At 39.4% G+C, this 22,783-nt stretch overlaps 2 protein-coding genes across 3 annotated transcripts; one reads left to right on the top strand and one right to left on the bottom strand.

Moving 5' to 3' along the window:
• Nucleotides 1–3,554: 3,554 nt before the first annotated feature.
• LOC149971343 (uncharacterized) lies at nucleotides 3,555–11,548 on the bottom strand. The gene is made up of 3 exons (XM_090221716.1): nucleotides 11,264–11,548; nucleotides 4,268–4,422; nucleotides 3,555–4,027 (listed from the first exon to the last, which is right to left on the bottom strand). The coding sequence occupies exons 2-3, from the start codon at nucleotides 4,415–4,417 to the stop codon at nucleotides 3,653–3,655; spliced, it is 525 nt and encodes a 174-aa protein (XP_090077842.1). The 5' UTR covers nucleotides 4,418–4,422; nucleotides 11,264–11,548; the 3' UTR covers nucleotides 3,555–3,652.
• On the top strand, nucleotides 11,366–19,689 carry manea (mannosidase, endo-alpha). Of its 2 annotated transcripts, none has more exons than XM_021585682.2 (5): nucleotides 11,366–11,722; nucleotides 13,190–13,839; nucleotides 13,953–14,062; nucleotides 16,136–16,212; nucleotides 16,508–19,689. In XM_021585682.2, exons 2-5 carry the CDS (start codon nucleotides 13,311–13,313, stop codon nucleotides 17,139–17,141), a joined length of 1,350 nt encoding a protein of 449 aa, XP_021441357.1. In that variant the 5' UTR covers nucleotides 11,366–11,722; nucleotides 13,190–13,310; the 3' UTR covers nucleotides 17,142–19,689. The 2 variants fall into 2 exon arrangements, with proteins under 2 accessions (XP_021441357.1, XP_021441356.1); XM_021585681.3 differs by having other exon boundaries at nucleotides 11,706–11,969.
• Nucleotides 19,690–22,783: the final 3,094 nt, after the last annotated feature.

Here is a 22,783-nt window from a genome sequence, read left to right as displayed (position 1 = left end):
CCCCAACGGGGATTTGAACCCCGGTCACCCGCGTGCCCAGCATTCTGTAGTACAGACATGGCCTGCTCTCCCTTATGTAAGGAATCAAGCACTTTCCCATGTTTACTACAGTATGTATTGTAGACTGCACAGTAGCCTAATAAACAAATAAACACATTTCGTTAATAAAATAATGATAAAAAAATACAGATGTTGATTTAGTTAAAATTAATATGGGAATAAATATCACTGATTTACAGACATATTGGAACAAAGTTGTCGAATGAAGGCAAACAATTTAGAATCCTCCAATCCTGTAGCCTACTCCCGACCGTCATGTTGTGCATCGCCATATTTTCCATTTCATCCTAACGGAAACCCCGAGGGTTTCATTTTTCTCTGAATAGAAACACCATAATATTAATCTAATTAATTAAGCCAAATGTCTTAAAATCAATCCCAAATACTATGTTATTACAAAAAAGGTTTCAAATTCTCTGGTAATGCCAATACGGAATATTATCAAATGCTTCTCAAAGATGCCCTCTGGTGGTCAAACTAACAATAACTTGCAATAACAGAAAAAATGGCTGAGAATTAAATGACGTGCCACAGAATGCTGCGGCAGCATGCAAGGTGTGCCGCAGTAGTGTGCCGCAGTATTACGCAACTTTTAAAGGAGGAGCCACTGTATGATCTCTTGTTAAATCCACTTCATTCAGCAACTGCACCGCCCTCAACTGCAAGGCTCCCCACAGGGTGGTGCGGGTCTGCACAACACATCAACGGGGGGCAAACTACCTGCCCTCCATGACACCTACATCACCAAATGTCACAGGAAGGCCAAAAAGATCATCAAGGACAATAACCACCCGAGCCACTGCCTGTTCACACCGCTATCATCCAAAAGACAAAGTCAGTACAGGTGCATCAAAGCTGGGTCTGAGAGATTGAAAAACAGCTTCTATCTCAAGGCCATCAGACTGCAAAACAGCAATCACTAATTCAGAAAGGCTGCTGCCTACATTGAGACCCAATCACAGGGCACTTTAATAAATGGATCACTAGTCAGTTAAACAATGCCACTTTAAATAATGCCAATTTAATAATGTTTACATATCTTACATCAAAGTCACATACACATGGTTAGCAGTTAATGTGAATGTAGCGAAATGCTTGTGCTTCTATTTCCGACACTGCAGTAATATATAACAAGTAATCAAACAAATTCACAATGACTACCTTATACACACAAATGTAAAGGGGTGAATAAGAAGATGTACATATAAATATATGGAAGAGTGATAGCCGTGTGGCATAGGCAAGATGCAGTAGATGGTATAGAAAACCGTATATACATATGAGATGAGTAATGTAGGATATGTAAACATTATTAAAGTAGTGTTATTTAAAGTGACTAGTGATACCATTATTAAGTCCATTTATTAAAGTGGCCAGAGATTTGAGTCTCTATGTTGGCAGCAGCCTCTCTATGTTAGTGATGGCTGTTTAAGCTTTATGTCTTGTATGTGAATCTGTTCATTTTATAAAGTAATTAAATAAGGTTGTATTTAGAAATCCATTCTCAGATATTTAATTAATGCCTATTATTATAACTCAACTATAGTGACTCTTGTGCAAACATTCACAGATGACCAGCAGGGTCAAATAATAATCACAGTGGTTGTAAAGGGTCAGTACCTCAGGAGTAACTGTCAGTTGGCTTTTCATAGCCGAGCATTCAGAGGTCGAGAAGTAATGACATATCAGACAGTACATACACTTAAATGCATGCACTGATCACAAGTCAGATACAGATAAACTTAAGGAACAGTCCAGCGAGTCCATTCACTTCTGACCGCGATCTCAATCTGACAACAGGGTTCAGTGAGGTGCACAGGGAATGGCGAATTGTGACTGGCTGATACAAGTAGCGTGACTTGTACTTAGGTGAAAATAAGGGGTGTTGGGCAAATACAACAACTACTAGAATAGGGATGATGTAACGGCTAAATAAGAGCTGGCCTTTTTAACATACTGTATATGGTCCATGGCAGAGCGCAAAGGCAGTGCAATTGGCACAAATGCTTATTGTTATAAGGTAGAGAATGCTGATTACTTAAACACGAAGATGTAAGGTTACATTGTATATACTATATGGTACCTACTGAATTATGTTAAATCACTAAGATCTTGCATTTTTGTCAATATCTCATATGGAAAGAAATTCCACATTCACTTTTAACAAGGCACACCTGTTAATTGAAATGCATTCCAGGTGACTACCTCACTACTGCAGAATGCCAAGAGTGTGCAAAGCTGGTTACTTTGAAGAATCTCACATATTAAATGTATTTTGATTTGTTTAACATGTTTTTGGTTACCTCATGATTCCATATGTTTTATTTAATTGTTTTGATGTCTTCACTATTATTCTAAAATGCAGAAAATTGTATAATTAAGAAAAACCCTTGAATGAGTAGGTGTGTCCAATTTTTTGGACTGGTACTGTATATATAAAATCAGCATCTGGTCAGGTCCTTTTTTCAAATTATTGTCTCAAATATGTAAAATTATATGACGTAAGACCCACTAAAGTATTGGTATTTATTAAGGATCCCCATTAGCTGCTGACAAGGTAGCAGCTACTCTTCTTGGTGTCCAGCAACATTAAGGCAGTTATTAACAATAAAAAATCTTACTTGACATTACATTTCATAACACTTTTCACAACACATTGTGTTCCAACAGGCTACTACTCTACAATCACATAGCTACAATACAAAATCTGTGTTTGTATAGTGCGTGTCTTATGTGTGTCTGTGCCTGTGTGTGTCATTTCATAGTTCTCACTGTTCCATACGGTTTATTTTTAGCTTTTTTTTATTTGAATCATATGTGGCCAGAAGTTGAAAGATGACTTTGGGTTGCCAACCCCTGGTTTAGAAGATATACATTTGTTCATTAGGCTGAGGGAAACATGGGGCTGGTCCCTCGAAGTTTGCAGTTGTGTCAACAACAACAAAACATATCAATGGTAAAAGTTTAACAATCGCTGAAGAACGTCTTTAAGCAAACGTTTCAGAAAATCCCCCGGAATTATTTGAACTAAAAAATCATTATCTCTAGGCAGAGTTTTGCAGACTATCATCAAAAACGCTTCGACAAAAGACACTCCTGTGCATCCTTGGCAAAAGGAGGTAGGTAAGGACTGATAGAGCATCTCTTTCAACAAATTTGCCACCCAGTCAAAAATAATTCCAGGTCACCAAAGGCATAAGGAACTGCCCGAAATGACTATTTGAATGCAAGTTGACCTCTAAATAGAGTAATTATACTACCTAAACATCTAAATAGAGTAATTATACTACCTGATTATACTACCTAAACATCTAACTATAGATCTAAGACAATTTAAAACTAAAGCAAGCACAGACATGTTCTTAAAAGAAAGTTTACATTTTCTAGTTTTAGTTGTTGTAGCTGCTTGCTCTCTTGCAAAACAAATCCCAGTCTGTTAAAATGTTGAAATTCACAGCTGAGTGTGGATATTGAGAAGCATATTCCTACACATGTTCAAGCGGTGGTTCTTTTAATTTCCGCCAGGCTATTGGCACACACTGTTCTGAAGCTCAATGATTGGAAGTCCTCTACCGATGTTCCCCTGTCTAGCCTAATGTGGTGTCTCACTCCTCCGTTGCACTGTGCCAGTGGCATTCTCAGGGACAGCCTGTGCACTGCCCTGGAGTTGGCTCCTGGCCCTATTAACAGCTTTCCGTAGCGGCCCGTCATACAGCCAGTAGGTGATGGCAAGGAGGAAACATGGCAACCCCAGATGGAGGTCAGCGAGAATCCACACCAGGATGAGCCACAGTGTCACCTTGAGGAGCAGGAGGTTGGTGAGGGCTGGGCAGTGTGAGCCTAACCACAGCCCCAGGTCATTAGTCTGGAGCCAGCTGACAAGGGTGCTGCTCCTTAGCTGTCGGCCCAGGCCACTGTCCAATAGCCAGCGCAGCAGGTCACAGGTCTTCAGCCAAGCAGGGTAGCACTGTGGAGAGGAATACGCTAGATTATTATAGATTAATTATTTAAACATAAGATCAGTATTCTGAGAAGTGCCGAAAATATCAGTGATCGCCAGACAACCTTCCCACTGGACAAAAACTGGTTGAATAAATGTTGTTTCCACATCATTCCAACAAACAAAAATCAACATGGAAAACTGATATGTGTCCAGTGGGTTGTCTTTTTTTTATCCAGTACACCTGTACTTTATTTTCTGACCCACCTGCCCATTGTCCACTCCACCAAACACAAGGTTTTCAAAACTTTCAGACACTTGGGGACCCTTTTCGATCTCACGAAAAGAGCAACTTCTTTTGGCCAGTCCGCTCTTCAGCGTTGCAGGCAGTGACTTTCTCCGCACCCTGACCTCCATTGCCCCTGTTAACACAGCACATGGAATAAAAAAATACTAGATACAAATCACTTTTTAGTATCTTAACACAGATACAGTGCAGGTCACTGGGTGGTAGTTTTAGTCAAGCTTGTAAAGAACTTAGTTTTAGTTATAGGGCTAACAACCTAAGTTATAAGTCGTACACTTATTTTATTTATTTTTTTTCAACTTTATTTTAAACAGGGAGTCATGCTGAGGCTGTCTCTTTTACAGATGAGCCCTGTAATTCCCCCCCCCCCCCCCAAATAAATATCAATACACATTAATTAACGTAAAACGATTCTCAAATCAGCAGTCTGAATTGCCCTAGAGGCACCAATTCATCGAATCTTAGAAAGTTTGAGATTATTCCACAAGTAACGTGCAAAGAAAATAAAAGCAGATTTACCTGCTTCAATCTATAGTAGAGGACTCCTGTTATCTCCAGTAGAATTTGAGCCCAAGCTTCCTGCCATCTAGGACCTATATACTAGGCGGTGTCAGAGGCAGAACCAAAAAAATTGTCAAAGACTCACCCAAGTCATAGACTGTTCTCTCTGCTACAGCACGGCAAGCAGTACCGGAGCGCCAACTCTAGGTTCAAAAGGCTCCTTAACAGCTTCTGCTGAACATTTAATCAATGGCCACCAGGACTATTTACATGGACCCCCCCTTTGTTTTTACATTGCTGCTACTCACTGTTTATTGTCTATGCATAGTCACTTTACCCCTACCTACATGTACAAATTAACCCGACTAACCTGTACCACCCCACATTGACACGGTTTATTGTTATGTAATCTTATTGTGTTACTTTTTATCATTTAATATAGTTTATTTAGCAAATACTTTCTTAACTCTTTTTTGAACTGCATTGTTGATTAAGGGCTTGTAAGTAAGCACTTCACGGTAATACCTGTTGTATTCGGCGCATGTGACAAATACATTTTTATATGATTTAGACCTTTTGGTCCTGATGGGAGACATGGATTACCCAGAGAACACTGCTACTCCAGCTGCTTTCTCTTCATCTGACCACGTGTTCTCTCATAGTCCGAAATAATCTGGTTGTCACGATTTACTGGGGTATTTGGAAATAGCCAATAAGTGTTTTTTCAAATACCGTTACTATTTATTTGAACTAAAAAAAAAATATATACAAATATATTTAACTAAACTCAGCAAAAAAAGAAACAACCCTTTTTCACGACCCTGTCTTTCAAAGATAATTAGTAAAAATCCAAATAACTTCACAGATCTTCATTGTAAAGGGTTTAAACACTGTTTCCCATGCTTGTTCAATGAACCATAAACAATTAATGAACATGCACCTGTGGAACGGTCGTTAAGACACTAACCACTTACAGACGGTAGTCAATTAAGGTCACAGTTATGAAAACGTAGGACACTAAAGAGACCTTTCTACTGACTCTGAAAAACCCCAAAAGAAAGATGCCCTCTTCATCTGCGTGAACGTGCATTAGGCATGCTGCAAGGAGGCATGAGGACTGCAGATGTGACCAGGGCAATAAATTGCAATACTGTACTGTGAGATGCCTAAGACAGCACTACAGGGAGACAGGACGGACAGCTGATCGTCCTCACAGTGGCAGACCACATGTAACAACACCTGCACAGGATCGGTACATCCGAACATCACACCTGCGGGCCAGGTACAGGTTGGCAACAACAACTGCCCGAGTTACACCAGGAACGCACAATCCCTCCATCAGTGCTCAGGCTGTCCGCAAAGGCTGAGAGAGTCTGGACTGAGGGCTTGTAGGCCTGTTGTAAAGGCAGGTCCTCACCAAACATCCCCGGCAACAACATTGCCTAAGGTCACAAATCCACCGTCGCTGGACCAGACAGGACTGGCAACAAAACGCTCTTCACTGGCATGAGTCGTGGTTTTGTCTCAAAAGGGGTGATGGTCAGATTCACATTAATGAGCATTACTGGAGCAGGATCGATTTGGAGGTGGAGGGTCCATCATGGTCTGGGGTGGTATGTCACAGCATCATCGGACTGAGCTTGTTGTCATTGCAGGCAATCTCAACACTGTGCGTTACAGGGAAGACATCCTCCTCCCTCATGTGGTACCCTTCCTGCAGGCTCATCCTGACATGATGCTCAAGCATGACAATGCCACCAGCCATACTGCTCGTTCTGTGCGTGATTTCCTGCAAGACAGGGATATCCGTGTTCTGCCATGGCCAGCGAAGAGCCCGGATCTCAATCCCATTGAGCACGTGTGGGACCTGTTGGATCGGAGGGTGAGGGCTAGGGCCATTCCCCCCAGAAATGTCTGGGAACTTGCAGGTGCCTTGGTGGAAGAGTGGGGTAACATCTCACAGCAATAACTGGCAAATCTGGTGTAGTCCATGAGAAGGAGATGTACTGCAGTACTTAATGCAGCTGGGGGCCATACCAGATACGGACTGTTAGTTTTGATTTTGACCCCCACCCCCCCTTTGTTCAGGGACACATTATTCCATTTGTGTTAGTCACATGTCTTGTGGAACTTGTTTATGTCTCAGTTGTTGAATCTTGTTATGTTCATAAAAATATTCACACGTAAAATTTGCTGAAAATAAACGTAGTTGACAGTGAGGACGTTTCTTTTTTTGTTTGAGTTTGTTAAGTAGTGGTGGCTGATGGGAGAAAAGGGGTGGCTAGGGAGAAGGTGACGGAATCTGAGGTTTTGTTTGAAATTGCAAGTGAGTCGGGTGAAGCTAACAGTACAGAAAGTGAGAATGAGTGAGTTACAGTAGCAAAGAAAAAGGGAAACAAGAGAAGTAAAGCTGTGGTAGAAAATAGGAAACCACTACAATCATGTTTAGACGGAGTGAGGGTTTTGGATCAATGCTACTTGGGAAATCCATTTAACGTTTCGAGGAAAATCTGAAAATCTGGAATGCGTTACCTGTCACATTATTTTACATCATGAAGCTTCCCCAGAACAGTTGAGCCAGTCACGTGTCTTTTTGTAAATAGCACAACGGAAGAAAGTGGGAGCAGGTGAGTTGCGCTGTGTATTGACAGGGGTTGCGTTTTATATTGGGAGAGTATATCAAGAGTTGTTTTGCTTCAATAGAGTGATCAGGGACGTGCAACTATATTTTCACTTCACAGAAAATACATTAGTGCAACACATTCTCTAGAAAATTGTTAAATGTTCATCAGATGACAACTGAAGTGCAACACTATTTTCCTGGCAACCACAGTAGTAAATGAGCTAACAATGAAAAAGCTAAGTATTTTTTTGCCAAAACTATGCATGGGCATCATATTTCTAATGTTTATCATAGAATGAACGTAGCCAGCTACATTTCCTAATGTTTTGTTTAAAGTTAATCTTGAATTTTCCAGAGAAATTAAGGCTGACTACATGAGAAAAGTATTGGAGAAAAGTAACTACACATCAGTCAGAGCGCTGTCGGCTGATAGAATGCCAATTCGTGAATTCTCATCCGTGGGGAAGTGTAACTGAAGGACCGAATTAGTCAGAAGCATTTTAGTTCTGCATTTACAAAACGCATCAAGATTATTTGTTATGCATTTATTTATTTTTCCTGTGTGAAAAACAAAGATTTCCTAAGTTTAACTTGCTAGTTATCTAAGTAAGTGGCTGAATTGATGCTTATGGTTAGGTACATGTTGGAGCAACGACAGTTGTTTTTCGCGAATGCGCACTGCATCGATTATATGCAACGCAAGACACGCTAGATAAACCAGTAATATCATCAACCAAGATAAGTTTAATGCTAGCTAACAACTTACCTTGGCTTCTTACTGCATTCGCGTAACAGGCAGGCTCCTCGTGAGGCAGGTGGTTAGAGCGTTGGACTAGTTAACCGTAAGGTTGCTAGATCGAATCCCTAAGCTGACAAGGTAAAAATCTGTCGCTCTGCCCCTGAACAAGGCAGTTAACCCACCGTTCCTAGGCCGTCATTGAAAATAAGAACGTGTTCTTAACTGACTTGCCTCGATAAATAAAGTTGGAACAAAATATTTAATCATTTAAAAATCGGCATTCAAAAATATCAATTTCCGATTGTTATGAAAACTTGAAATCGGCCCTAATTAATCGGCCATTCCGATTAATCGGTCGACCTCTAATACACACACACACACACACGTGTTTGTTTTGTGCTTCGTCCCCGTCGTTTCCATGATATACTTTATTATTGGTTGAGAAATAAAATTACTTATTTTCGTTTGAGCTCGTTAACATATTTAGCTAGCTGCCTCCATGGAACTTGGCTATTACTTGTGAAAATGTTGTTAGCATTCTGGTAATACATGCCCAATGGGCTTTTTTTGCTGTTTTTTTGCCACCCCCTTGTGTACTAAGCCGGTAATGCCATAAATCTTGGGATAAGAGAATGACGATGTAAACATCTGGATACCGCCCAACCATACTCATTTCTCCTAAGTGGAGAAATGAAATGATTCAACCTCACTACGTCTGCCTTTTATCCACCCCTTTCCTCTTTTGACCTCATCCTTTCCCAGTCACCTCCGACAAGGCAGGCAATGCGCTTAATCTCATCTTTACTATATGCTGTTGGCCTACTAATCTCACTGCAACCCCCCTCCAGGTCTCTGATCACTGCTGTGTTTCCTTTTCAGTTTCCATCTCCTCCAACCCTACCCACATGGTCATACGGCGTCGCAATCTTTGTTCCCCCTCTCCCACTACTCTCTCCTCTTCTATCCTATAATCTCATACTTCTGCTAAATCCTTCTCCCTCTTGTTTCCTGATTATTCCTCTTTGACCCTACTCTCCTCCCTTTCTGCATTATTAGTTTGTTTTAACTACTCCTATTCAAATGGTAGTCTCAGGTACTAAGCAAGAAGGTCTGATTTAACTATTATTAAAACAAGACCCCTATGGCAAATATGAAGATCCAGTCCATCTAAAAAAACTGGAGGCATCTCACACTTTAATGTTGTGATGCAAAAATACCAGCGAAATGTGTAGCACTCAGAATTAAAAAAGGATTTTTCATGTATTGTTCATCCTGATCGGACAGGTTTTTTACATGGATGATACATTTCAAAATTCGACAACTACTAGAATAGAACAACATGAAACATCTAAGAAGGCAGGCCTGGTATTCATAGCAGATTTAAAAAAGTTATTTGATAAACTAAGAGTGGATTTTATAAATACTGAACAAAAATATAAATTCAACATTTAAAGTCTTGATTTCATGAGCTGAAACAAAAGATCCCAGAATTATTCCATAAGCACAAAATGCTTATTTCTCTCAAATTTTGGGTACAAAATTGTTTTCAAATTGAAATCTGTTAGTGAGCATTTCTCATTTGCCAAGATAATTCATCCACCTGACAGGTGTGGCATATCAAGAAGCTGATTAAACAGCATGATCATTACACAGGTGCACCTTGTGCCGGGGACAATAAAAGGCCACTCTAAAATGTGCAGTTTTGTCACACAACACAATACCACAGATGTCTGAAGTTTTGAGGGAGCATATAATTGGCATGCTGACTGCAGGAATGTCCACCAAAGCTGTTGACAGAGAATGTAATGTACATTTCTCTATCATAAGTCACCTCCAATGTCATTTCAGAGAATTTGGCAGTATATCCAACCGGTCTCACAAATGTAGACCACGTGTATGGCGAGTGGTTTGTCAACGTTGTGGTGGTTGGGTTATGGTATGGGCAGGCATAAGCTACGGACAATGAACACAATTGCATTTTATCGAAGGCAATTTGAATGCACATAGATACCATGACGAGATCCTGAGGTCCATTCATCCGCTGCCATCTCATCATGTTTCAGCATGATTAATGCACAGCCTCATGTCGAAAGGATCTGTACAAAATTCCTGTAAGCAGAAAATGTTCCAGTTCTTCCATGAATACTTTCTGGAGGCACTGTATTCCATGCCTGTATACTCACCAGATATATCACCTATTGAGCATGTTTGGGATGCTCTGTACCGATTGGTACAACAGTGTTTTCCAGTTCCCGCCATTATCCAGCAACTTCACACAGCCATTGACGAAGAGGGGGACAACATTTCACAGGCCACAATCAACAGCCTGACCAGCTTTATGCGAAGGAGATGTGTTGCGCTACATTAGATAATGGAGATGTGTTGGTCACACCAGATAATGACTGGTTTTCTGATCTACAAACCTACTTTTTTAAAAATGTATCTGTGACCAACAGATGCGTAATGTTTTCCCAGTCATGTGAAATCTATAGATTAGGACCAAATTGATTTCAATTGACTGATTTCCTTGTGTGAACTGTAACTCATTAAAATCATTTGAATTGTTGTGTTTATATTTTTGTTCAGTATAGAACAGAAAACGTGACTTCAACGTCAGAAAAATACATATTTCCAACTTTCATTCAAAACCGAAAATGAGTGGATTTCAAAGTCTGGAAAATGACTATTTTCTAACGTCATTTTACTCAATGGAAGGCACTATACCATTTTGATTCCGGAGTTGGATTCAGCCATACATGATTTTGTTGCCTTTTGATAAAATACATTTGAGTATTGCATTGTTAAAATAAGAAAATGTGTTCTAATTGAAGATTGATTTGGTTCCGTGAACGAGTTGGTGAATTTGTTTGTTGTAGGCCTAGTAAGTCATTCTAACATGGAAAATGTAGGCTACTTGGGAAAATTGCACCAGAGTGAAAACTGTATTCAGCGTGGAATCGGATTCACAGTTGGGGCTAGGTGGATTAATGCATCTGATTCTTGATAATTCAGTATTTCAATAATTAGTTACATGTGTCCCTAGTCCAAATACATGGGTGAAGTACATTAGACTATATCAATGATTTTACTCACCACTGTCTTTAGCTGGCAAAATGGGATAGTCTTCTTATTAAAGGATCGAAAATATTGTCTTTCCTTTATGACGCCACAAAGATGGTGTTCTTTTTTTGCGTAATGTAGAGGGTTCTCTGTGGTATCACAGAGAAACGTTTGCTCGTGGAAGTAAACAAACAATTTGCATACACTATGCACAAGAAAATAATTATTCATAACTAATATTTTGCTGGCTGGTTTAATGCAATACGTCTTCTTGAAAGATTGAGGGCGACATGCTTTGGGAATGCACCCTTGACTGCTGTTTTTCATTTGCTTGTTCAATTTTGTTAGCTTGAGCGCAGCGCAGACTCACGAATCTTCAATAACATAGATGGATCATAGAGTGCTTTGGCATTAGGTAAGATGACTTGTAGATCTATACGCCGTCTACCTACGCAGCACGTGAAATCCGTCACATGTCACCAACACAATGAGGTAGGCTATGACAAATCTTGAACAGGAACAATGCATAGCGTCAATTCACAAGTAGATTGTCTTTTGCGTATAGCGTATGTAGGTACCCTGTGACCTAATGTCTAATTTAGTGAAACCAACATTTTAGTGTGCTTCGGACAAAATAGATAATACGCTATGTAGCTCATTCGGCTTTCTGCTGTCCTGTCCAGTCTAAAGTTCAGTGCAGCAATGTCCGGAGAGAACAACAGCAAGAAAATGAATGATGGTAATGTTAACCTTGATAGTTGAATTGTCGTATTTTGCAAGAATATAGCTTCATTTCGACTTTATGGCAATGCGTTTCTTACTGAGTAATCTTCCGGTAGTATAATTTCAATGTAGGATTTCCGCATAGCGCAGTGAAATGTTTGTTGTTGTAACAATGTAACTATTATACAATAATCATAACAAAATACTTTCACATTGCAATATTTTGCCTTCCCGGCATATCACTTGACATGCAATAAGAAACTATTAAACTGTTAACGTTAGCACATTGCACGTAGTGTCTGGGAATTGGGAAGCTGCAATGTTCTTTTAATTATTGATATTTAGGCTACCCATTGCTTCTTGAAGAATACAAAGATTGTTTCACGATTTTACTACAACTTTCTGTCTTCATCATAACCCAAAATATACGATTTTATTTATTCATTATTTACAAGCAACACGAATGTAATTAAACGGGTCGGCAGGTAGCCTAGCGGTTAAGAGCGTTGGGTCAGTAACCGAAAGTTCGCTGTTTCGAATCCACAAACAGATCAGTTTCGCAATCTGCCTGTGCCCTTGAGCAAGGCATGTAATCCTTATCTCTCTGGATAAGAGCGTCTGCTAAATGACTCAAATGTAAATATCGTCAAAATATGGTTAACTTTTGGATCTCATGGACAGTCAGTCCTTGGATCTAGAGAGCACTGTCGGTCCATTTTAGTGGGGTTGAATTTGACTATTGATTCTTTCTCACACTAAAACTGAAAATCAATGTTTAGGTAATGAAAAATTACATGGACAATTGTAGAAGAAAGTCACATTCCTTAACTCCATTACATGTCTGTTACATTTCCCTCAGCTGTACACCAATACAAGTGGCAGGGACCTGTTTTGTTGTTTTTATTTAATTGAAGCATTAATACATGATAGGCCTGCTAATGTAGACACTCTAGATAATAATAATAATAATAAGGAAGTGGATATTTAACCTGCAGAAAGTGTAGGCATAGGGATCAGAATTAATGAAAGTTATAGTCAGGTTTAGTTTCAGTAAGAGTTAGGGAAAGGCATAAAAGTTAACATCGGGTTAGTGTACCATTGTCCGCCACCATTCATTTTCTGCTGGTCAAATATAAACTGCTTCATTTTAGAAATGATCCTCACTCTTTTTGGGGGAACACTGCCCTATCATGAATGGATAATTAGTCAACCTGTTTTTTTGTTTCTGCATTTCAGTTTGTAGAATGAACCAACATGGACCAGTCAAGTTTCATTGACAACAATAAGCCCAAAAAACCCTAATGTTAACAGTTCTCCCAAGAATGGACAGTGGATCACAACAAGCATTAACTGAAGAATGGCAAGGTTTAGACGAAGATCTTGCTCCACATTTATTGGTTTGGTGTTGCTCATATTCATAGTAACAGTTGTTTTAAAGTCCTTTACACCAGAATATTCTCCATTTGGAAGCATCTTTGGTCCTGAATTGTTCCCTAATATCAAAGGACCTGGAAAAAATGCCATTCAAATGCTTGGTAATATTGACAGTGTCGTCCCTGAAGCACTGACCAAAATGATTGACATAGACTCTGAGAGGGTCAAGAACGTAGAGGCTGCCCTTAGGCAATTCCCTGCTCCAAACTACAATATTCATGCCTTTTACTACACATGGTATGGCAACACACAGTTTGATGGAAAATACATTCACTGGGACCACCCTCTTCTGCCACACTGGGATTCAAAGGTGGCAGCAGGATACCCAAGAGGGAGACACAGCCCACCAGATGACATTGGGGCTAACTTCTATCCTGCTTTAGGAGCTTATAGTTCCAGGGACCCCTCTGTTATTGAAGCTCACATGAAGCAACTGCGAGCAGGAGCTATTGGTAAGGCTTTGATGTTGGTAATACATTTAATTTAGTATTTTTCTGCTACGGTAAGACCCAAGTCTGCCATGTCATTCATGATCAGTTGAATAACTCAGTCTGTGCATTTCTAGGTGTTCTTGCTGTTTCCTGGTATCCACCTGGCATGAAGGATGAAAACGGTGAGCCAACAGATGACATTGTGCCTTTGATACTGGAGGTGGCACATGCATATCATGTAAAGGTGTGTATGATAATCAATGAAAAGAGCAAGCATGGCTCATATACAGTGGGGTTCAAAGTTCTTGACACCTTTAAAAAGATGAGCAACAATGACTGAACAAAATAAATAATTAAAACACTGAGCTATATTCTATGCTCAAAGAAATTGGGATATTCTATTTTGTACTAATACAATTGCCTAAGGAAGGAGAGCGATTAGAGGAAATAGGGGTCAAAATGATTGACACCCCTGTTTTCAATACCTTTCAATATCGCACCTTGCGAGGAAAATGGCACTGAGCCTATTTAGAAAATGTTTTATGAGTTGGAGAACACATTGAGAGGGATCTTAGACCATTCCTCCATACAGAATCCTTCCAGATCCTGGATATCTTTCGGCGCTTAGGGACTGCCTTCTTCAATTCAAACCACAGGTTTACAATGGGGTTCAAGTTCAGAGACTGTGATGGCCATTGCAAAATGTTGATTTTGTGGCCAATTGACCATTTCTTTGTGTGCTTGGGGTCATTGTTTTTCTGGAGGATCCACCTGTGGCCAGTTTCAGCAACCAGGTTTTTGTATAAAATATCCTGATACTGGGTGACGTTTGTATTTGTATTTATTATGGGGTCCAGGAAAAGTTGCTGCAATGATGCCGTTGACTCTAACAAGAGCCACAGGACAAATGGAAGCAAAATAGCCCCATAACAGCAAAGATCCACCACCTAATTTTACAGTAGCTATGCGGTTATTTTCTGCTCATGGTTTCTCATTTCGATGCCAAACCCACCACTGGTGTGCAGGCCCGACGAGCTCTATTTTCATGTCATTTTACCACAGCACCGGTTCCAATCCAAGTGGCAAATGTCAATGCAGTTTAGCAAACTCCAGGTGTTTACATTTGTTGGATGACAAGAAAATACAACTCTTTGATGTCAAAATGAGAATGCATGAGCAGAAAATAACTCAATCCCTACTTTATAATATGGTGGTGGATCATTGATGTTATGGGGCTATTTTGCTTGGTGGTGGATCACCTGAGTTGACTCACTTGTTCACAAGATTGGTTAACACTTGGTTCCTAGGGTCTCCACCGAGCTAGTTCAATACTTTTTTAGTTTTAATGCACCGTATTGCTGGAACAAAATTCTAAATAGATTTAATCTTGATGTTCTGGTGCCGTTTGGGCAATTTTAATATATTGATTGCCAATTTATTTGTGGAGGAATGTAACTGTTTTTCTGAGTGATTTGTGATGTTTTATTTGTGCTTAGGATGGCTGTGCTTTTGTATTGTAATATATATTTTGTTTTTAATGTGTATTTTATATTGTATTATACAGGGCGCATTTGGAAAAGAGACCCCAGGTCTCAATATGTCTTCCCCGTCAAAATAAAAATAAATGGGTCTATTTTGCTTCCTCTGGTTCTGGGGCCCTTGTTAGAGGAATCATGAACTTTACCCAGTACCAGGATATTTTAGTCAGAAACCTGGTTGCCTCTGCCAGGGGGCTGAAACTTGACCGCAAGTGGATCTTCCAGCAACCCCAAGCACACATCAAAGAAATGGTTCATTGGCCACAAAATCAACACTTTGCAATGGCCATCTCCGTCTCTGGACTTGAACCCCATTGAAAACCTGTGGTTTGAATTGAAGAGGGCAGTCAATAAGCGCAGACAAAGGATATCAAGGATCTGGAAGGATTCTGTGAGGAATGGTCTAAGATCCCCCGCTCCATGTGTTTTCTAACTCCTAAAATATTTTAGAAAAAGGCTCAGTGCCGTTACCTCGCAAGGTGAGGTATTGAAAACGGGTGTCAATCATTTCGACTTCTACCTTTTTGAGAAAATAAATTATTACTTGTTAAACTAAATCTATTTTCTCTGAGCAATTTTTTTAGAACACAATATAGGTCAGTATTTGAATTATTTATTTAATACAGTCATTTTTCTCATCTTTATCAATGGTGTGAATACTTTTGGACCCCAATGTACATGTGTTCTTTTGACAACATAAAAAGAAAGCAATTTTTCAGTTCTGAAATCCATTGCCTCCTTTTTTTCCATATTACTGTTGATTTGTGTGTACTACACAGGTTGCTTTTCACATTGAACCATACAAAGGAAGAGATGAAACAAGTATGTTTAACAATGTCAAGTACATCATAGAGAAGTAAGTATTACATCCCTTATTTTATATTTCTGATTGGCCTTTAGTCTTGTCAGTATCAATAGTTCCACTTATATTATTATTCAACATAAGTTTTTACCCCAGGTGAACTCATTTATTTGTTCAGTAATACCTTATATATGCAATGTTTAAAATATTACCTCAGCTTTATGAATTTGTATATGATTGAACAGCCCAATGCCTAACTCAATCAGATCATGTCTATTTCTTAATCTTTGTAAGTAGACCCTATTTGTAAAATGGTACTTAATTTGTAATCCTGTCATTCTATTTGAAGATATGGTGAGCACCCTGCATTCTACAGGCATAGAACAAACACTGGCAAGTTTCTTCCTCTATTCTACGTCTACGATTCCTATCTACTCAACTCAGAACAGTGGGCAAAACTCCTTAAACACACAAAAAGCAGTAGCATTAGAGATACTCCCTATGATGGTATCTTCATAGCCCTTCTTGTTGAAGAGAAACACAAGAGGGATATCGTCACGGCAGGTTTCGACGGAGTCTACACTTATTTTGCCACTAATGGGTTTTCCTATGGCTCCACTCACCGCAATTGGGAGTCCATTAAAACATTCTGTGAAGACAACAACCTGTTGTTCATTCCGAGTGTGGGGCCAGGTTATATTGACACCAGTATTAGGCCTTGGAATTTCCAGAATACACGCAACCGCATTAATGGGAAGTACTATGAAATGGCCCTGAGTGCAGCCCTAGAAGCAGGTGCTGATATTATATCTATAACATCATTTAATGAATGGCATGAGGGAACCCAGATTGAGATGGCAATTCCAAAAACAAGCCAGACTGTGTACCTAGACTACTTACCACACAAGCCTGTTGTCTATTTAGAGGTAACTCGCAAATGGGCAGCAATATTTAGCAATGAAAGGAAGAGATGGCTAGAATGATACAAAATGTAAGGGCCTAACATTAAATCTTGCCAGAAATTGTCTTACACAATATAGATTATAGAATTTGACGACAATAGTGCATGTGACAGAAACCTATATTTACTTTTTGTCCTGTATGGTAACATTATCATGGTTTTACAGATTAACTAATGAAAGGGCAGCCTTGAATTGTGTGGTATTTGTCCTGCTTTATATGATTATAATGATTTGTACTTTAATGTATAACTGTTATATTTGGGCAATTATACAGTGAGGGAATAAAGTATTTGATCCCCTGCTGATTTTGTACGTTGCCCACTGACAAAGAAATTATCAGTCTATAATTTTAATGGTAGGTTTTATTTTTCAGTGAAAGAGAGAATAACCACAAAAAAAATCCAGAAAAACGCATGTCAAAAATGCTATAAATTGATGTGCATTTTATTGAGGGAAATAAGTATTTGACCCCTCTGCAAAACATGATTTAGTATTTGGTGGCAAAACCCTTGTTGGCAATCACAGAGGTCAGATGTTTCTTGTAGTTGGCCACCAGGTTTGCATACATCTCAGGAGGGATTTTGTCACACTCCTCTTTGCAGATCTTCTCCAAGTCATTAAGGTTTCGAGGCTGACGTTTGGCAACTCGAACCTTCAGCTCCCTCCTCAGATTTTCTATGGGATTGAGGTCTGGAGACTGGCTAGGCCACTCCAGGACCTTAATGTGCTTCTTCTTGAGCCACTCCTTTGTTGCCTTGGCCGTGTGTTTTGGGTCATTATCATGCTGGAATACCCATCCACGACCCATTTTCAATGCCCTGGCTGAGGGAAGGAGGTTCTCACCCAAGATTTGACAGTACATGGCCCCGTCCATCATCCCATTGATGCGGTGAAGTTGTCCTGTCCCCTTAGCAGAAAAACACCACCAAAGCATAATGTTTCCACCTACATGTTTGACGGTGGGGATGGCGTTCTTGGGGTCATAGGCAGCATTCCTCCTCCTCCAAACAAGATGAGTTGAGTTGATGCCAAAGAGCTCCATTTTGGTCTCATCTGACCACAACACTTTCACCCAGTTGTCCTCGGAATCATTCAGATGTTCATTGGCAAACTTCAGACGGGCATGTATATGTGCTTTCTTGGGCAGGGGGACCTTGCGGGCGCTGCAGGATTTCAGTCCTTCACGGCGTAGTGTGTTACCAATTGTTTTCTTGGTGACTATGGTCCCAGCTGCCTTAAGATCATTGACAAGATCCTCCCGTGTAGTTCTGGGCTGATTCCTCACCATTCTCATGATCATTGCAACTCCACGAGGTGAGATTTTGCATGGAGCCCCAGGCTGAGGGAGATTGACAGTTCTTTTGTGTTTCTTCCATTTGCGAATATTTGCACCAACTGTTATCACCTTCTCACCAAGCTGCTTGGCGATGGTCTTGTAGCCCATTCCAGCCTTGTGTAGGTCTACAATCTTGTCCCTGACATCCTTGGAGAGCGCTTTGGTCTTGGCCATGTTGGAGAGTTTGGAATCTGATTGATTGATTGCTTCTGTGGACAGGTGTCTTTTATACAGGTAACAGACAGCACTCCCTTTAAGAGTGTGCTCCTAATCTCAGCTCGTTACCTGTATAAAAGACACCTGGGAGCTAGAAATCTTTCTGATTGAGAGGGGGTCAAATACTTATTTCCCTCATTAAAATGCAAATCAACATTTTTGTAATGTGTTTTTCTGGATTTTTTGTTATTCTGTCTCTCACTGTTCAAATAAACCTACCATTAACATTATAGACTGATCATTTCTTTGTCAGTGGGCGGGCAAACGTACAAAATCAGCAGGGGATCAAATACTTTCCCCCCGCACTGTAGGTAGGGGCTACCCAGATTTAAACCCTTTCCTGGGCTAAAAAGCACTTTTAAAGGAGGGTCTGAATTGAATATGCTTTTTGTCTAGGAAATTCTTAACCGGGGTCTGTACAAAACACCACAATGTGACAGTTCCTACTTCATTGCACTACTGTATAAACTGTCTGCCAATAGGTGCCTTTTGAGAGGCATTGTATAACCTCCCTGGTCTTTGGTTGAATCTGTGTTTGAAATTCACTGCTTTTCTGAGGGTCCTTAGATATGTGTGGGGTACATAGATGAGGTAGTCATTCAAAAATGATGTTGAACACTATTATTGCACACAGAGTGAGTCCATGCAACTTATTATGTGATTTGTTAAGCACATTTTTACTCCTAAACTTATTTAGGCTTGCCATAACAAAGGAGTTTAGTACTTACTTATTCACTCAAGACATTTCAACATTTCATTTTTTATTAATTTGTAAAAATGTCAAAAATCATAATTACACTTTGACATTGTTTTTTTTTTGTAGGACATTGATGACAACATATCTATATAATCCATTTCAAATTCAGGCTGTAACACAACAAAATGTGGAAAATATCAAGGTGTGTGAATACTTTCTGAAGGCACTGTACATAACAATGACTAAGCAGCTAAGTTTCTGTTAATTGTAAACCATAATGCACGCATATATACATCCTTAATTAAAAGAAACATTGTGTACATTTAGGCTACTATTGTTATTTCAGGGTTTTCCTTCCTTATTTCTTTAAATACAGGACAGTTAACAAAAGGGGCAAACATTGTCATATCAACATTACCAACCTGGGTTACGTCCTACGAATCAGCCTCAACATTATCTCTTGTAATGCGCATAGTAGGCTACTGAATCTTTGAACAATTTAGATAGTCTATTTGAATAATCCCCTATCAAGTAAACTTTGATCACGAATCTTGTCAATTTAATGAGTATGTGTTTTACATATAGGTTATGCCTATGTTGTAGGCTACATGTCATTTTAATAATTTACTTGGAAACCACGTCACCTGCGAACAAATAATTGTATGAGCAGCGTCAATATTGCACATGCATTCCTGATTGAAAGATGGGGAACGTATGATACACATTACATTTATTCAGTAATGCATTTTTTGAACGCATGCCCAACTGATAGAATCTCTGCTAGGCTACCTACATTCGGTATCACGAATACACTTTCAGCCTATATCTGCATTGTCGGTAAATAGGGGCAAGGAAGGTAGCGCATGGGCAGCCAGTGAGGAATTATTCCACATCGCATCACATGCCTTACATGGCGTCCTTATATTTAACGAAACGATGCATTTGCTCAAATTTACTGAATTGAGAATAACAGTCATTTTCGAATTCTGCTAACCTTCTCAGTTAGGTCGCATGGGAGGGGGATTTTATATAGCCACCTTACATTGCAAGTTCGCGGAAACGTTATGGGTTTCGGCTCCTATGAATCCTGGCCAATTCCTGCAAATATTGCCATCAGCGCAAATATTTATTTGCATCCTTAACGTTTTCGGCATGTAGGACTGAATGTATGAGGGAACGACCCGGAAAAGCAATGGGAAGATATGCATATTTTAATACATGCTTGTCGAGATGGTGAGTAAAATTGATTTTTCTCCGCACCGTGTCAAAGCAGTGGTACCTCGTTTCGCAAGCCAAGATGTGCTAGCTAATTATAAATAAAACATCAAGAAGAATCCGAAGGAAATGCATATATCTCATCATTCAAGTCACCATTTTTGCATTAAGAAAAATACACTTTTGCATTAAGGTCATTGACGTTATAGGCATTTGTCTTCGATGATTTGCCCCAGTATGAATGAGGATAAGGAGTAGCCTATGTTTACACGCCTGTCAGTGTTCTCAAAGATGCTTATATATGGCCCACATGATTTTAAGCTCTGTTGGTGCGTAAAAGGGCGTTTGTTAACCAGAGGGAATAGGGCTACAATAATATAAGGCTACATTTTTTACCAATATATTTTATTTTACACACCAACTACAATGTTGAATGACACTCATTGCAAGCGTGTTTTAGGCTACAACTGGTTTTTAAATGACCTTCAGTTGCACCGGCTGAAAATGAATTCTTACTTTTGATACTGCTCGTTTCAACCTTTCGCCAGTGTAGCCAAACCAAACGAGAAATGCAGGAAAAATTATTATAATAGCCAATCTGCAAATGGTCCTGTTTTATCCCGCCCTCTGATAGAGCCAATAGCCTACACAAGACCATTGCACCCCCACCCCCCAGTTGTCATACTAGTTTGAAAAAACATTTTGATCCCTGCATAAACTTATACATTTACCAAATGAAAATAAGCGCAATGAGCCATAGCAATTTCTCTATATAATTTATTTCTTTAACTTTAGTTTTGATCACCATGGAGACCTAACTATGCCACCTGTGAATGATGAACTATTATATTATTCTAAATGTCTCACCCTCACAGTTTATTTGTCTGCTTCCATTCAACCTTCATCATTATCATTTGAATACAGTCCTATTTTGCATACTATAGCTTTCCCTTAAATCCAACTTTATACATTTCAACCTTTTAAGCACATCGTATCACTCTAATACTTACAGAAAGTGGATTCCTGTCATGTAAGAGGATTTGGTGTACATGAAAATGCATTGATACTGTAAGCCTTTAAAATGAGGTGCATTTGTCTACCCTAGTCCATTCATGGCTGATGAACATGGCTCTCTTAACCACTGCTCAGTCACAAATGCCTGTCTGTATAGAAAAATAGTGCTGCCATAAGGCAATAAGCTAGAAAATTGTGAAAGACTCTGGAAATTGGAAAGTTACTGGTTTAACTAGAATCATTTCTTTGTAACTGTTTCAAGAAAATATGGAATATATGAAAAGAGTAGTCTAATTCTACACAGGCATTATTTGATTAGCTTTTTATTTTCTTATGTAACATGCAGGTCACAGGTGTGTGTTCAATTTACAAGAGCTTGGAACATTATGTGTTCACTCAGCCTTAAGATGGTAGCATGCTCATATGCATGCTATTGATGTGTGTGACATGGATATTTGAAAACTGTATTTTTCTGACAGTGATTCAGTTAATGTGTAGTGGGGGAGTAGGTGCTTAATTGAACTATCAGTATGCATGTGTGATGAGCATTCTTGCCTAAGACCTGAAGAATTGTGTTAGCTCCCAGAACGTATACCTAGGGCCTAGGCTTTAACTGAATAGGTTAACACTGAGATTAATCAAGTTCAGTATCAGGCCAGTCAAACATGTAAAGTAGTATCACCAAGTTATTCCAGTGGTGCAAGTCTACCCTGATTTAAAGCCAGAATCCTTAACAAAGCAGATACCCCGCCTCTGTTTTGATGAAAACCCATTTACTTGTTTCACATTTTGTTACGTTACAGCCTCATTCTAAAATGGATTGAATAAAATAAAATAAAATCAGCAATCTACACACAATACCCCATAATGGCAAAGTGAAAATAGGTTTGTATAAATTTTAGCAAATGTATTCAAAATAAATAACAGAAATACCTTATTTACATACGTATTCAGACCCTTTGCTATGAGATGTCAAATTGAGCACAGGTGCATCCTGTTTCCATTGATCATCCTTGAGATGTTTCTACAACTTGATTGGAGTCCACCTGTGGTAAATTAAATTGGTTGTATATGATTTGGAAAGGCACACATCTGTCTATATAAGGCCCCACAGTTGGCAGTTCATGTGAGAGCAAAAAAAAAACAAGCCGTGAGGTGGAAGGAATTGTCCGTTAATCTCTGAGA

The sequence above is a fragment of the Oncorhynchus mykiss genome, chromosome 26 (genome assembly GCF_057628025.1).
Source record: "Oncorhynchus mykiss isolate SJ-2025 chromosome 26, ASM5762802v1, whole genome shotgun sequence".
NCBI classification, from domain to species: domain Eukaryota; kingdom Metazoa; phylum Chordata; class Actinopteri; order Salmoniformes; family Salmonidae; genus Oncorhynchus; species Oncorhynchus mykiss.
Note: the sequence above shows the minus strand (reverse complement) of the source record. Positions and strands in the feature narration are given on the sequence as shown.

Excerpts from the sequence above, each read along its gene's own strand:
- LOC149971343 (XM_090221716.1), bottom strand. The coding sequence starts at position 4,417 with ATGGAGGTCAGGGTGCGGAGAAAGTCACTGCCTGCAACGCTGAAGAGC. Across the intron at positions 4,028-4,267 it reads GTGGAGTGGACAATGGGCAG|TGCTACCCTGCTTGGCTGAA; the intron begins GTGGGTCAGAAA and ends TCCTCTCCACAG.
- manea (XM_021585682.2), top strand. The coding sequence starts at position 13,311 with ATGGCAAGGTTTAGACGAAGATCTTGCTCCACATTTATTGGTTTGGTG. Across the intron at positions 14,063-16,135 it reads CACATGCATATCATGTAAAG|GTTGCTTTTCACATTGAACC; the intron begins GTGTGTATGATA and ends TGTACTACACAG. Across the intron at positions 16,213-16,507 it reads GTCAAGTACATCATAGAGAA|ATATGGTGAGCACCCTGCAT; the intron begins GTAAGTATTACA and ends TTCTATTTGAAG.